The 17433-nt window shown below is 43.2% G+C and overlaps 1 protein-coding gene across 1 annotated transcript in view; it reads right to left on the bottom strand.

Annotated features, from left to right (window-relative positions):
- LOC145395541 (uncharacterized) overlaps positions 1-7709 on the bottom strand; it is an 11993-nt gene extending 4284 nt beyond the window's left edge. Inside the window, exon 1 of the mRNA XM_080269148.1 lies at positions 7686-7709. Within this exon, the coding sequence (XP_080125274.1) occupies positions 7686-7709 (24 nt within the window). The remainder of the gene's footprint in view (positions 1-7685) is intronic.
- Between the last annotated feature and the right edge of the window lie 9724 nt (positions 7710-17433).

Here is a 17433-nt window from a genome sequence, read left to right as displayed (position 1 = left end):
TAATCTCTTGGAAGCAGATTTTACAAGAGATGTAATATGATCTTTCCAAGATAAGGCACTAGTAAATGAAACCCCAAGCATGTTCAAGGATGATGCAGGATTAAGCTGGATATTATTAAACATTAGTGGGTATACCCCCTCCTGGGGGTAGGGGGGTTTTCAAGAATACTCCCCCAGTATCCCTGCTTGTCGTAAAAGGCGACTAAAAGGGTTGGCGGAGGGTTAGTGCCCCTCCCCGGAAAACAACTAACTAAAAAAACAAACAAGAAGCCTCGGACAAGGACTGACCAAACGATGACGACCCAGGACCGGACAAAGGACTTGGTAATGAGTACATGGAATGTAAGAGGAGCGAATGATGAGGTGAAAGAGAGAGAGATTGTCCAGGTGCTTGAGGGTGAGAAAGTGGATGTATGTGGAATAACTGAAACAAAATGGAGAGGAGAAAGTGTGAGAGAATGGGAGTATGGATGGGGTATATGTGCAGGAGTAGATGAGAATGAGAGGGCAAAGGAAGGAGTGTGTATAGTTGTGAGTAAAAGATGGAAGAAGAGCATAGGACAGTATGGATCAGTTGGGTCAAGGATTGTGTGGGTAAAGTTGAAAGTTGGAATACAAATGTGGGCAATTGTGTGTGTGTATGCGCCAACGCAAGATCGTGCTAGAAGAGTGAGAGAAGAGTTCTGGACAAATGTGGAAATGTGCATGGAAAAGTTTGGAAGGAATGAGAGAGTGTTTTTGATTGGTGATATGAATGGTAAAGTTGGTAATGTGAAGGTGGATGGAATAGTTGGTGAGTGGGGTGTGCCTGCCGGGATAGATGAGAATGGGAGTGTGTTAGTGGACATTTGTGCTGGGAGGGGGTTGGTGATAGCCAATACCCTCTTCAGGCACAAAATGATCCACAGGTATACATGGCGAGTGATGAGAAGGGTGGGTGGTGAACTGAATGAAAGGAAGGCAATGATTGATTATGTGTGTGTGGATGAAAGGATGCGAAGATGTGTAAAGGATGCAAGAGTGTATAGAGGTTGGGGGAGTGGACTTTCTGACCACTACTTGGTGGTGGCCAGAATTAGGATGCAAGTGAGATGGAGGAATAGAAGAAGGGAAAGACGAGAGGAAGGAGTAGTTGCAAGGAGAGTGGAAAGGTTACAAGAGGATGAGAAAAAGGCAGAGTATAAGAGAGAAGTGGAGGAACGATTGGGCAAATATGAATTGGAGCAGATGGGAGACGTGGAAGGTGTGTGTAAGATATTTACAGAAGATATATGTGCAGCATGTGATGTGGTGTGTGGAAGGAAGAGAAGGCGGAGGGGGGTACAAGGAACAGCGTGGTGGACTGAAGAGGTGAAACAGGCTGTGGCACAAAAGAAGAAAGCATACAATGAATGGGTGAGAAATAGGGGCGTGGAAGAAGTTGAGAGGCGGAAGAGAGAGTTATATGTGGAAAGGAAAAGAGAGGTGAAAAGATTAGTAAGAGAGAGTAAGAAGAGAGTGGATGAGGAATTTGGAAGGAATTTGAGTGTAAAGTGGAGGGACTGTAAGAAAATGTTCTGGAGAGAAGTGAAAAGAGTAAGACAGGGTGGAAGTGAAGTTAGCAGGGGAGTGAAAGATAAAAATGGTAGATTACTAGTGGAGAAGGGAGAAAAAGTGAGCAGATGGAGAGAACACTTTAAGGAATTGTTGAACGTAGAGGATGGAAGTAATACAAGTATAAGTGGCTGGGTGGGAGAAGGAGGGAGGTGAGAAGACAGGAAGAAATCAGTAGGATAGAAGTTGTGGAAGCAATGAAGAAAGTTAAATCGAGGAAAGCCCCAGGAATTGATGAAGTGTGTGGTGAAATGCTGAAGCATGGGGGAGAGATAGTAGTAGAATGGATGTGGAAGATGTGCAGATTGGCCTGGGAGGATGGTAGAGTCCCGGAGGATTGGAAGTCAGGTATAATTATTCCCTTGTACAAAGGAAAAGGGGAAAAAGAAGTGTGTGGTAATCATAGGGGCATTTGTCTTCTTAGTATAATAGGAAAAGTGTATGGTAGGATACTTATAGACAGAGTTAGAGAAAGAACAGAGAAATTAGTTGGAGAAGAACAGGGAGGCTTTAGGAAGGGAAGAGGTTGTGTAGATCAGATATTCATTCTTAGATCTTTAGTGGAAAAGTTTCTAGAGAAGGGAAAGAAGTTGTATGCGGCTTTCATGGATTTGGAGAAAGCACATGACAGGGTGGATAGACAAGGATTGTGGAAAGTGTTAAGAATATATGGAGTAGATCTGAAGTTGTTGAATGCTGTGAAGAGTATGTACGATGGTGCGAAGGCTGCAGTGCGTGTGGATGGTGAACTAAGTGAATTTTTCTCTTTGAAAGTTGGTTTGAAACAAGGATGTGTCGTGTCTCCATGGTTGTTCAATCTGTTCATGGATGGGGTAATAAAAGAGGTACAAGGTAGGGTAGTGGATGTTGGAGTGGCCCTGGTGAGAGAGGATAGTGTTTGGAAACTTCCTGTACTATTGTTTGCAGATGATACTGTGTTGTTGAGTGAAGACGAAGGGGAGCTGCAAGGCTTGGTGGATGAGTTTGAGAGAGTGTGTAAGAAACGGAACCTAAAGGTGAATGTAGGGAAGAGTAAAGTGATGGTCTTTGAGAGAGGTGAAGTTAGTGAATGTACAGCGAGGTTAGATGGTGAGGAATTGGAAAATGTGAGTACGTTTAAGTATTTGGGTAGTGTGATGAGTAAGGATGGAGGTTTGGAGGGTGAAGTGCTTGAAAGGGTACAGCAGTGAAGAAAGGTTGCTGGTTCCTTGAAAGTAGTGATAAGAAACAGGGAAGTGAGCATGGAAGTGAAAAAGTTACTACATGACAGTATTGTGATACCAACTCTAACGTACGGAAGTGAAGCTTGGACATTGTTGAAAGGACACAAGTCAAGAGTGAAAGCAGTGGAAATGAGTTATTTAAGAGGAGCCTGTGGAGTCACGTGGAGAGACAGGCTGACGAAGGAGGATATAAAGGAGCGTTGTGGTGTGGATGTGGATGCGATAGGAAGCGTTATGAGGAACACACTGAGGTGGTTTGGCCATGTGGAGAGGATGGAGGGCGAAAGACTGACGAAGAGAGTGTATGTGAGTGAAGTGGAGGGGGGAAGAGGGAGGGGGAGGCCGAGGATGAGATGGAGGGATGGGGTGGAGAGGTATATGAGAGAGGGGGGTGTGAGTTGGGAGTAGGGCAGTGAAATGGCGGGGGACAGGGCGACTTGGAGGCGATTTGTTTGTGGCCACCCCAAACGGGATTGAGGCGTCTGGCAATAGATAGATAGATAGATAGGGTATACCTGCGGAAGATTTTGTCGGGTTGATAGATGTAAGAACTGAGTCTTTGATGCAATAAAAACAACCATATTATTTTTACCCCAGTCAGAGATACGAGCCAAGTCAGACATTAGGTGTGCCACAGCACACGTGGCGTCACAAGAATACTACGCCTGAGAGGAAAACTCTGATTTCATATTTGGATTTACCACCAAAAAGTACAGCCATTTAGAGCAGCCATCAATTCCCTTGGACAAAATTGTTGTTATTATTATTTTCAGGATTTGCCAAGACTGATATGGAGGAGAAACAGAAGACAGTTGTAGTATTGAGTTTGAACGAGGTGAAGATGGATGATAGAGAAGTTGAACAAGGTGATAGAAGTTGAACGAGGTGGAGCAAAGATGTGGACAACGCGTATGAAACCTGATGTAGCTGCTGCCATCATACGTGTACTTGACATCCTCCAAGGTGATGTAGCTGCTGCCATCATACGTGTACTTGACATCCTCCAAGGTGATGTAGCTGCTGCCATCATACGTGTACTTGACATCCTCCAAGGTGATGTAGCTGCTGCCATCATACGTGTACTTGACATCCTCCAAGGTGATGTAGCTGCTGCCATCATACGTGTACTTGACATCCTCCAAGGTGATGTAGCTCGTGCCATCATACGTGTACTTGACATCCTCCAAGGTGATGTAGCTGCTGCCATCATACGTGTACTTGACATCCTCCAAGGTGAGACTTAACTTTCTCTTTGACACATTGCCAAATAGTACTCTTGTTACCTCAAAACCCAAGTTACGTTTTGTGGATAAAAAAAATTGAGTAAAGTTGGTATAATGACGACAAGTTTATCTGTCTATCTATTACCAGACGCCTTAATCCTGTAAGGGGTGGCCACAAACAAATTACCTCCATGTCGCCCTGTCCCCTGCCATTTCGTAGCCCTTCCCACCAGCTCACACCCAAACAAATCGCCTCCATGTCACCCTATCCCCTGCCATTTCGCTGCCCTCCCCCCAGCTCACACCCCAAACAAATCGCCTCCATGGCACCCTATCCCCTGCCGTTTCACTGCCCTTCCCCCAGCTCACACTCCAAACAAATCGCCTCCATGTCACCCTATCCCCTGCCATTTCGCTGCCCTCCCCCCAGGTCAATAAAAAAATGGTGGTGTAATTTAGCCGTGCTTCTTGGCCTGTACTGTATACCTGTGGGTGAATGTCTTTTCCGTGATAATTGTGTAGTTACCAAGTGTTTAGCTACATTTGACTGATGCAAGTACCTGCCAGGGTTGATGACAGCCAAGCATGTACTGTACTTTGGTGTAGAAGTGGACTGACTTAGCATTACTACTGAATGCACACACTTTGTATTGTTTATAAAGGCTCCAGCAGCAATGCCTCAGCCTTGGTCACCTAATGGCGCCTCACCACGCTGCTCAATCTCTGGCAGCCTTCCTATTCACTCCCTCACCCCTGATGTCACACTCCCAGTATTGTATCATTTATAAAGGCTCCACCCTGCGTCCATGCGTCTGCCTTGGTCACCTAATGGCGGCTCTCCATGTAGCTCGATCTCTGGCAGCCTACCTATTCAGTCCTTTATCCTTGAGGTCACACTCCCAGTACTGTATTATTGGTAAAGGCTCCAACATGCATGCATTGGCCTTGGTCACCTAATGGTGGATTTCCACGCTGCTCGATCTCTGGCAGCCTACCTATTCAGTCCCTTATTCCTGCCATATTTTTATTCAGGTTTTAACACTCTTAGCCAATTTAAGGTAAAATATGATAAGTAACAAAGAAGCACCAGGTTAAATAGCTACAGAGGATGTGCTAGGAACCTCTTAAACTAGATTCATTTTACTCTAAACTGACCTAAAATTGGCAGTTGCGTAGTGGCTGTAAACATGATTGGTTTTGGGGGTGTGCAGAAAAGGAATGCAGTGCCAGGAGACGTGACACTCGCACAGGTGAAGAGTGCTGTGAAACGGCTGAAAAATGGGAAAGCAGCTGGGGTTGATGAGGTGTATGCAGAGATGCTTAAGTGACACAAGGAAGTGGAGAGAGTGGAATGAAGTGCTTGTTGGAGATATGTAAGAAGGCAAGGATGAGTGAAACTGTGCCTGCAGAATGGAAAAAGGCTGTGATTGTACCCCTGTACAAAAATGAAGGTGAACGACGTGAGTGTAAGAATTATCGTGGCATAAGTTTATTCAGTGTGGTAGGGAAGGTATATGGAAGAATTATTACAGAGAAAGTAATAGAGATATCAGAAGTCCTTGTGGGTGATGAACAGGGTGGAAGGAGACGTGTGGATCAAATATTTGCAGTGAGACAGATAGAGGAGAAGGCTTGTGAGAAGGACCATAAGGTGTTTATGGCATTCTAGGATCTGAAAAAAGCATACGACAAAGTAGACAGAGAAGCATTGTGGAAGGTTTTGTGCATGTATGGTGTAGATGGTAAGCTGCTAGGTGCCGTCAAGAGTTTTATAATGGTGGTGAGGAGTGTTTAAGGGTAAATGGGCATCTAAGTGAATGGTTCATGATCGGTGTGGGCGTGCGACAAGGTTGTGTGATGTCCCCATGGTTGTTAAATATATATATAGATACAAACACGAGTAATGGAGAGAGATGGCATTGGTAATGAATGTTGATGGATGGAATATCTCATATTTGTTGTATGCTGATTATGCAGTACTGCTTGCAAGTACCGGACAAGAACTTGGTAGGCTAGTGCAGAGTTTTGCTGATGTCTGTAAGCGTCGCTTCTTGAGAGTAAAATAAATGTAGAAAAGAGTAAAGTGATGGTTATTGAGAAAGAAGGTGACTCCCAGTGCGATGTTGCAGTGAATAGAGAGAGACTGGAATTGGTGAGGGAGACTTCAAATACCTGGGTACAGTGATGGAAAAGAGAGGAAAATGTGCAAAAGAAGTGGCAAGTAGGGTGACACAAGGAAGGAAAGTAGCTGGTGCAATGAAGGCCTTGATAAGAAACAGAGGCTTGGGTGTTGCAACTTCACGGGGCTTACATAAAGGAGTGTTAGTGCCAAATTTAATGTATGGATGTACGACTGTGGTGTGGCATGCAAATGAAAAGTCAAGAAGACAGCAGTGGAGATGGGACTGCTGAGGAATGTATGTGGAGTACAGACGGTGGATAGGATACGAAATAATGTGATTCATGGAGTTACGGAGTGAGGAAGTCTGTGGACACCAGAATCGAAGAGAGTATACTGAGATGGTATGGTCATGTGGAGAGAATGGATAACAACAGAGTGGTGAAAAAGGTATATCTGAGCGAATTTGAAGGAGGGAGGAGGCAAGGTAGGTCAAGGAGAAGGTGGAGAGATATGGTGGATGAGTGTGTGAGGAAGAGAGGTTTGGAAGTCAGTGAGGCTAGGGAACTGACAAGAGATCGAGCTGGCTGGATGAATGTTGTGAGAAATGCATGATCAGGGATCTGATACCCCTTTTTAATGTGGCACCGTCCGGACTGACTCAATCCGATATGTTTACATGAAGCTACAGAACGTAGTGAATGTTTTGGGGGTATCAGATGGAGCCAGGATTCGGGGGGCTTGAATGATGAGCAAATGGAAGTGTGGCCCATTGGTCTGGGTAAATTTGGGTTGTCTGGAGATTGCTACTCCTCACCCTGCCCATGGGTGGGAAAGGAGGTCCCGATGATGATGATGATGATGATGATGATGATGATGATGATGATGATGATGATGATGATGACGATGATGATGATATTGATGGTGATGATGATGATGACGATGGTGGAGGATGATGCTAGTCACAAAGAAGTGCTGTGGAAAGGATATAGAGCCATAGTACTATGTTTTTATGATGCTAGTCACAAAGAAGTGCTATGGAAAGGAAGTAGAGCCATAGTACTGTCGTTTTATGATGCTAGTCACAAAGAAGTGCTATGGATAAGGCCATAGTACTCTCTTTTTATGATGCTAGTCACAAAGAAGTGCTATGGAAAGGGTGTAGGGCCATAGTATTGTCTTTTTATGACGCTAGGCACAAAGAAGTGCTATGGAAAGGATGTAGAGCCATAGTATTGTCTTTTTATGACACTAGTCACAAATAAGTGCTATGGAAAGGATGTAGGGCCATAGTATTGTCTTTTTATGATGCTAGTCACAAAGAAGTGCTATGGAAAGGATGTAGGGCCATAGTATTGTCTCATTCTGCCACTGAACTAAGAAACAAGCTGAAAAACTGAAAATCTGGGCCAAGTTAGAGTGACAAGAGTATAGTAATATTGGTAGTATCCAATGTTTGGTTACTATTACTTATCTATCTACTGCCAGACGCCTTAATCCCGTAAGGGGTGGCCACAAACAAATCACCATCTTCTCCCTGTCTGCCGCCATTGCACTGCCCTCCACCCAGCTCACACCCCATCTCTCATATACCTCTATACTCCATCTCTCCATCTCATCCTTTGCCTCTCCTCCCTCCAACTCACTCACATACTCTCCTCGTTAGTCTCTCACAAACTGATATATATTCTGAGGCTATGACAATATATTGAAACTAAAAATGGTTGGAGTAAAGACGCTGAAAGAGGTGAAGACATGGCCGATAATGAGAAGTTGAACGAGGAGCAAAGGTGTGGACAACGAGTGGCAAACAGCTTGATGTAACTGCTGTCGTCAGCAGTGTAAGTCAGCCTTCAAGGTAAGACCAACTTTCTTTTTACTATAATTGACACGTTGCTTTGAAAAGAAGCTTTATCACCTCAAAACCCAAGTTAATTTAAGGGTGAACAATGGAGATAGTATATGACAAGCCTTTCCTGGCCCCATAAAGTTGGTCTGAGGTGCTGGGCTGGAGTCTTCCTCTAATTTGCCTCAACATAACCAGTTCTGGATTACTTAGTCAAAAGGATCAAAGCAAATGACTCCAGACTTGTACAAAAAATACCCACTGAGGTTGTTCAGTGCCCACTGAGGTTGTTCAGTGCCCACTGAGGTTGTTCTGTCCCCACTAAGGTTGTTCATGGTACAGCTGATGCTTCTGTGTACACTGACAGGTTGTTGTGGGATCAGCCAAAGTCTTTCTGGTCAGACCCATCAACCACAGGCAAGTATCCACCCCTGCAGGGTTATCACATGCAGTGTACTGGTGCTCACTTGTGGCTGACAGTGCCTCACCCCAGCCAGACACTGGGAAAAGTGTGGTTTGGTTTATGGGTGGATGCCACATTTGCATCTCCACCCATTTAATGGGCACTGTAGTTGGCTGCACTTGACCCCATGGTGTGGTTATATGGTTACCACCCAGCGTTGTAAATGGTTTACTGGGTTACAGGGAACCATTAGATAAACACAAGCAAAACTTCTTCCACCTGCTGGGCACAAAAACTAATGCCATTAAGATGTGTAACACTGAATCTGTGCAGGTACTTTAATAATAATTTTCAGTTTATTTATTCATGGCAGTCAGTGGCATAAAATACACAGGTGGTTAATGTACTATGCTAACCTAAGGGGGTCAACTGGCTGACCCTGACTGCTGCTGAGGAGCACCGACATACTGCCAAGCCTCACCCAGGCTGGAGTGAGGCGTAGGCACAAGGGGACACACCGCCTAATCTTTACCCCGCTGAGTTTCAAACACTTGCGGGTCTTGCACCACAGTGTGCTTTGAGTTACACTTAACAAGGGAGAGCTCACCTCACCCACACAAGCAGTGCGGTCTGAGTGGGGCTCAAACTCAGGTCACTTGAATTGGGTGTCCAGTGCTCTATCAACCGCACCACCATGTGTATACTTGTGGGTGAATTTCCTGCCACATTTCACTGATGGAAGTACAGTAATCCCTCGATTATCCGACGTAATACAGCCAAAGGCATGTCCACAAAATGGACCCGTCCGGATAATGGACTTCTCCCCTGGCCCCCCTTCACACATAACCTAACTTTGAAAACCAGTGTAAAAGGACACTATTGTGCATCGTACAACACTTGTTCCTGGTGTTTAACACTACTCTGTCTGGTTATGCAGACCTATAAACCACAGCCAAGCAATTACCATGGTTAAGTAAACCCATCAACCACAGACAAGCAATCACCACTGCAGGGCCATACCCTTCAGTGACATGAAAAAAGCATGAAAAAAACGGCAACACAAGAAAAATGCAGTGGGCACACAAAATATAATGGTAGAATGGAATAATCCATCCATCCATCATCCGATCCTACACTGCCCCATGAGGAGCGTGAATGGAATAACATCATGGTAAAACAGAATAAATCATGTTACAGTACAGTAAGCTAGAATAAAACCAAGGTGAACACTCATGATTCCTGGCAGGGTGTTGTGCTGAATAACCCACTAGCTCCTTGACTCTGAGTGTTGCATTGTGACTGGCAATGCTGATGCACTGCACTGTACATCCAATGTGGTCTAGTGGCGTACCCTGATGCACTGCACTGTACATCCAATGTGGTCTAGTGGCATACCCTGATGCACTGCACTGTACATCCAGTGTGGTCTAGTGGCGTACCCTGATGAACTTAGTTGGGGTCAGAATCAAGGAGAAGCCCCGGCAGTTGGCCCAGGGGAGCTGCTGTGGTATGTGGTGATGGACTGCCAACTTCAGGTGACTCACAAGACAGCTGCAAACTCACATCCAGGGGAGACACAACGGCTGGTGATGCTGGGTTGTGGTTCCGTCGTTGAAGGTGTGGTTTGACGCTGTGATGGTGGCAGAGCAGAGGTGGACTGGGCAGGGGTTAGAGGCCTGAAAATGGAGTCGACTTGGACTGGCAATAGGAGCGATGATTCAGATATCGGATGACGCTCTGCCACACAGAACGCCGATCCACAAGGTGAAAAGGCACCATCTCTCTGTCACATTCCAGGTGCTCAGCATACTCTAGCACCTGCTCAAGATGTGCCCGTAATGTGCTCAGGTGGGGGATGGCTGGAATAATGTAGTTCTCCGGGTCATCCTTGTCATTCTTGTCACTCTCTTCTGGTCGGGCAGCAGCAACAAAAGTGGCAGTCTCGACATCAGACAACCTGAAAGCCGGAATTGCCCCCATCCTCATCTAACCACTCCCACACATCATCAACATCCACAGCCTCGCCTGCATTACAAAGCCGTGTGTGGAAGTCATCCTTGTCAAAGCCCAGAAAGTCGTGTCTGCTCTTGTGTCCCTGAGGGAGACAACACCAACCACTTTCTAGGGTTTTCACAGAGACTTCCTTCCATGCACTTGCTCAATTGAATACTGCAGACTTAAGGCTGTAGCACCGCATGTTTTCCAGTGTCCTCTGCCCTCGTGTGTCCAGCCCCTGACTGCTTATCCTCGTCCTCAAGAACAACTATCACCTCATCCAGGAACCTCCATCGCTACAGCCTTTTCATGGCCATGGTAACAGCCTGGTCAATCGGTTGAATCAGAGCAGTGGTATTAGGTGGCAAAAACAAGCACCTGATGTGACCATCATCTGCAGCCAATTCCTTCTGGAGGGATGCATGGGAACATTGTTCAGAAGAAGAGCCTTTTCCTGGTCACAAGGGATTCCAAGTTCCTCTGTTTGATAACTGATGACCTCCTTGACAAAATGCCTGTGGAACCAATCTGTGAAGATCTTGGAGGTAGACCAGGCCTTCACAGAATGGTACCACACAACAGGAAGGACATCCATTAGCCCACAAAGGCAATGGGGCTGCTTTGCCTGACCAACAATAACAGGCTTCAGCCAGAGTATCCTGTTAGTACTCGCACAGAACAAAGCAGATTCCCGCTGTTTGGATAACTTGTGGCCAGGTACGCTTGGCAAGATTTCCGACTGGACCACCTGCTTGCGGGATTTGGCTGACGTAGCAACAGCGCGCGCCCATGTGTGTGTGTGTGTGTGTGTGTGTGTGTGTGTGTGTGTGTGTGTGTGTGCGCGCGCGCGCGCCTGACAATTTTTCGAATGGCTAAGCTTCATCCTCCGAATTATATTATATGGCCATTGTATGATGCTATGATATACTGTAGGCTGATAAATATTATGTGACTGGGATAATGGCCTGTGCACTATACTATTTATAAACTGATTTACCGGTATATAAATTCTTTCTCTTGCTTTGTAGCGTGAACCACGATACAGGTTGAGTTGTGGTTCAGAAACAGAGGGCAAGTTCACCCAGAAATGGCGCGATGTAGCAGGAATGGGAGAGTATGGGAGTGAGCAGCGAACAGTTATACATTCTTAGTCATTACAGTATAGTTATTAAGGTGTCAAAGATATCCTGTATCCTGAATAATAACAAACCTATTGATTTTTATTATCTTTATATAGACCCGATTACACGCTAGGACACCCCCTCCATCGATAACGGAAAACATGCAGCCTGCTCTACCGCCTACACTCTCTCTCTCTCTTTAAAACTCCTCAGCTGGCTATCAGTAGACACACACACACACACACACACACACACACACACAGGAGACACCAAGGAGTGCAGACGCAGGCCAACAGCACTCCATACCGAGCCAGCACGGCCAGTGGCATTACCTAAATTAGTATCTTTATATAAGTCAAGCTCTGTACCAGGTTAGACTAAATGGTTTTTTATTATTTAAAAAAAAAATAAGAAGTTTAAACAAGACTTGTTCAAACAGAAAAGAGAACCGAGTAGCAAAAGAATGCGCTCAGTCAGCTGATGTTTGTTTAGACTACAACTGCCCCAGGGAATGTAAGTACTCTGTGCATTTAGTATTGCAAAATGGCCACATACTTTAGTAAAGCAAATTTGGAAAAGAAAAGGGAGAAAGGTAGAAAGCAGGATGATGATTTCTACCAAGAACTGGTTGAAATGGAGACTCACAATAGACTGGTTGAACATGTACACAGACTGGAGATGGCTTTCCAGAACGAAATTGATGAAATAAAGAAGCAGATGCACTTGCAAAAGGAAGAAATAGAAAAACTAGGAAGGGAGGTCAACAAGAAAGACACAACCATATGTGAACTAACAGTGGAATTGAGTACACTTAGGAAGAAAATGAGTGAGATGGCAAGTACAGTAGTCAATCACGACAGTGTTATGGAAGAGTTAAAAAACGACACAGAGACAATTAGGCAAGTAAGCAGTCTGATAGATCAGAGCAGTGATATTGAGGAGAAGATAACACAGGTGAATGAAGCTGTGCAAAGCTACAAAAATGATGTGGAAACCACGTATGATGAAATGGTGAAAGTAAAGAAAGACTTAGAAACAAGGGAGGAAGAAAAAAGCATTAAAAAGAAAATGAAAAGAATAATCCAAAACAATCCAAAGTTAGTCAGAGATTCAGTAGAGATAAACAAATCTATAGTAATCATTGGTATGGAAGAGGAAGAAGTAAAAAACAAGATCTCAAGAGACAAAAAGGAGATGGCAAATGTAATTAGTCTATTGAAAGAAGTATCAGAGGAAATCTGTCGTAAAGACATAGAGGAACACAAAAGGTTAGGGAAATACGAGAAAAGCAAGACAAGACCTCTAAAGATGACTTTCCAGAGTGTAAACACTGTGGAGGAGATACTAAAAAATGCAATGAATCTCATGGAAAAAGAGTTCAAAAATGTATGGATAAAAAGATGCCTAACACAAGAGGAACTGGAATTACTGAAAGAGAAGAGGGAGGAAACAAAAATAAAAAATGAGGGAAGATCAGAGGAGGAGAACACATTTTTTTTTACAAAGTAATAGGATTGCAGGTACGAAAGTGGTACACAAACAGGAGGGAATAAAAAGGAGGAAGGTAGTAGAGCCAAGTCATGACAAGTATATAAACAAGATGATTAAGTTGATGTACTCAAATGTGGATGGAATGGTATCTAAATTATTAGAGATGAATGATTATGTCAGAGAAAATGAACCACATATAATATGCCTAACTGAAACAAAATTAACACCAAGGATATCAAATGACATACTAAACTTAGAGGAATATAATATATGGAGAAGAGATAGGAACTTAAAAAAACGAGGAGGAATTATAATATTACCTAAGAAAAATCTAAAAGTCAAAGAAACAGAATTAGATATACCCTCACAAGTAGAACTGATTGCAGTAGAGATCAACACATCTGAAGGTAAAGTAATTGTAGCCAATTTGTACATGCCACCCAGATCAAACACATGGGAAAGAGACGAATATGAGAACCTGGCAGAGAGTACAATTCAGAGTTTAAGATCATTACTACATAAAATGGAAGAGAAATCGGAAAGAATTATACTAACTGGAGATTTTAATACAAATATAAATTGGAATACTCTAGATATAATAAGCCAAGAAAGCTGTTGGGACCAAAAGCTCCTGGATCTCGTGCAAGAGTTTTTCCTAAAGCCATGTCCAGACGAGCGGGCGTGCCCGGAGGGCAGCGCGGTCGACGGGCAAATTCTGTCGGGCATGCCCGTGAATGTTGTCCACACGGCCAAGTCGATGAATTGGAGGGCGTGCCCGACGATGCCAGTTGGTTGTCGAGTGCGGTACGAGAAACATGGTGCCCAGTGTTACTGAGAAGACAGTATTGTGTAGCATAATTATTGGTTTGCTTATAAAGAAAAATAAGAAAAAGAAGAGACTTTGGTGCAAAGAACGGCTCAATAGAAGAGATGTTTATGGAAGCCATACAACACTACTACAAGAACTGCAACTTGGCTATGAACAAGACTTTACAAACTACATGTGAATGAGTGTAAGCACTTTCTATACACTCCTAGCAAAGGTGGAGCCATACATCAGAAAAGAAGACATAAACATGAGACACAGCATAACAGCAGAAGCTAGGTTGGAGGCAACGCTGAGATTTCTAGCAACTGGGTGTACGTACTCGGCACTGCAGTACACTACACGCATATCTAAACAGAGCTTGTCCTGCATAATCCCTGAAACCTGTCGGGCCATATACGAGGTACTCAAGGATGATTACTTGCAGGCGAGATTTATCTTTTATTAAACACTACTTAATTTGTAATGACAATGTGGTATGTTGATATATCGAGTTAAGGTGTTTGACTTACGGTACGAGACCTACTGTACACAAACAAATACGAGTATCACTTGACACAATGTTCCTTTTATTGCCTTGTTAGTGCACTGTACAGCCTATCGTTGTTTGATATATACACAGGGCATCTGCACCAGTCGGGGCGCATACACATAATTCATATGCTGTAATCAAATTTTCTGAACCTAGTCCGTGTTATCCTTCTGCCAACTCGTCTCAAGTCACACATAAAAGAAAAGCCCGCCCACCCCTACAGAGCGAAAGATAATATTACGGTTATCAGGGCTGGCAACAGTGCATCTGACGTCAGGGATCTGGAGAGGGAGGAGTGAAGTTTGAGGGGAAGGGGGGTGGATCCTAATTCCACTAAACTCTGCTTCAATCCACATTTCGAGTGACTTGTATTATGTTTCCTCTCCCCCTCCCCCCCTCTCTCTCTATCTATCTATCTATCTATCTATCTCATTTATTGGGTCGATTAACCACATTTCTGGCACCGAACAAAGAGCACAAATGCATTAGGTATGTGGCCATCATAAATACGCAGTATAAGCTAACTGAATATCATGTACAATAATCTGTTCCGTATTTAAATGACAATATGTCATTTTAAATTCTCCTGTAAATATTTTACACCAAATATAGGGGAAGGAGGGCTGAAAGACGTACTTGTTCGTGACATTTACGTCTGTTATCAGGTTCAAGTGCTCTTTTGGAGATATATTCCCACTGTTGTACTTGGGTACCGATACTCCATTGTAACATATTCTCCGCATAATACTCGATGTAGACGAGTTGCTTATTTAACAATTTAGACTACTCACTTCCTTGCTGATCCTTCCTTGTGTGAGAGGGGGTGGGAGATATCCGAGCCGTTGAGTGATTTTAACTCATAATATACGTACCATATTCATAATTTCATACAAAGACATTTAGAAATATAGAAAGACAGATAGAGAGAGCTGAGGGATAGAGATATACAGAGATGAAAGATAGACAGATAGAAATAGTGATTTCGACAGAGATAGAGATAGATACAGAGACAAAGAAATTTCGATAGATATAGATATAGAAATAGAGAGATAGAGATAAAGAGGTAATGAGATGGCGATAAAGAGATAGAGATTGAGGCAGAGAATGAGATTTAGATAGAGATAGATGCATACGTACCTCAGTATCAGAAACCCTGTCTGTAGACTGATCCTTGGTATTGTCGTGCTGTCCATGTTTGACACCGAAGGTCTTATGATATAAGTATCAGTGAGGAATGACAAATCCTTAAAACACCATAACTTGGGGCTATAAACATCCTAACTCCCAGCTCCTGACTTCCTTGAAAGCTTAATTTTCTTTTATTCGCCCCCATACTGATTACGTAGAGTGTCTATTTTCTTTGTAATATCATCCGTTGTAACGGAAGCACCATGTTCCCTAATCTCAGCAGCAATGGCCTTCAGTGCTGCTATGCGTTTATCTCTGTTCTTATAAGACGGTGATTTTACATTCCATAAGCATGGATTTTCACGATAAAGTTGTATTAACTTAGTTGTAAGTGCTTTTGACCAGCAAATAGTGGGCGCCTCACTACAGGTCTCCCGGTTAGACATTGCAAGATGTGAACTGTGTTAGAACGACGTGAGAAATGGAAGCCTACCCTTCTATAGATACGCAACGTTAACTTTCGTCTGGCAGCGTTGTAGCTCCTGAAGCCACCGGGCTCCGCCTGGTGATTTCGCTAAATGGGAGATCGGGCATTTCCATGGTTTGCCCGTCATATTTGCCCGATACCGGGCATGCCCGCCGATCAGGCCTGCTCGTCTGGACATGGCTTAACGCAACATGTGAGGGAAACCACCAGAAAAAGAGGACTCGATGTACCTTCAATGCTAGATCTCATATTTACTAGGCAAGAAAATGATATTGACAGTTTAATATATCACCCTCCACTCAGCAAAAGCGACCATGCAGTACTAAATTGCAACTTCAGGATAGCATATGACTTAGTTAACAGCAATGAAAGTTACAAAAAGAGCCTAAACTATAAAAAGGGAAAATATCATGACCTAAAGAAGCATTTCTTAGAAACTGATTGGGGAAAGGAGCTTAGAGGACAAGATTTAAATGCTGTATATAAAAAAATCTGTGAATTTTAAGAAATAGGAGTCCAGAAGTACATCCCACAGCACAAAGAAGCAGATAAGAAAATACAGAAATGGTTCAATATAGAAAGTAAAAAATCAAAAGAAAGAAGAGATTTGTTGTGGAATAGATACAGAAGACACAATAGTGAAAGGGCATATAATAATTACAAACAGGCAAGAAACGATTATACAAGAATAAGGAGGGAAGCCCAAAAACAGTTTGAGGAAGACATCATAAATAAAAGTAGTGATCAACTGAAGCTATTTTACAGCTACATCAGAAGCAAAACCAAAGTAAAAGATAAAATACAATCCATTACGGACGAGGGAATCACTTATACGCAAGAGAAAGATACAAGTATTTGTGAAACACTAAATAAGAATTTCCAATTAGTTTTTACAGAGCAAAAAAATTTTGAGAGGGAATATGTGGAACATGCATGTCCACACATACTGCCAGATGTACAAATAGCAGAAAAAGTAATACAGGAGGAGTTAAGTAGATTAGACAGAGGAAAAGCAAGTGGTCCTGATGAAATTTCATGTTGGGTATTACGAGAATGCGCAAAGGAGTTAAGTAAACCATTATTTTAATTTTCAGGAAATCCTTGAGTCAAGGTAAACTACCTGATATTTGGAAGAAAGCAAATATTTTTCTCTTATTCAAGAAAGGGAATAGACAAAATCCACTCAACTACCGACCAGTATCACTGACCAGTGTTGTAAGCAAGGTATTAGAAAAGCTTATAAGAAAAGCTTGGGTAAATCATCTAGAACACAGTGTGATAACAGAAAGACAGTTTGGTTTCAGAAAAGGAAAATCATGTGTTACTAATCTGTTGAGCTACTGTGACAGAGTAACAAACACAATACAGGAAAGGGAAGGATGGGTGGACAGTATCTATTTAGATTTCAAGAAAGCTTTTGACACAGTACCACACCAAAGACTTTTA

Source organism: Coenobita brevimanus, chromosome 31 (assembly GCF_032717465.1).
Source record: "Coenobita brevimanus isolate Jiangsu-jjx chromosome 31, ASM3271746v2, whole genome shotgun sequence".
NCBI classification, from domain to species: Eukaryota; Metazoa; Arthropoda; class Malacostraca; order Decapoda; family Coenobitidae; genus Coenobita; species Coenobita brevimanus.
Note: the sequence above shows the minus strand (reverse complement) of the source record. Positions and strands in the feature narration are given on the sequence as shown.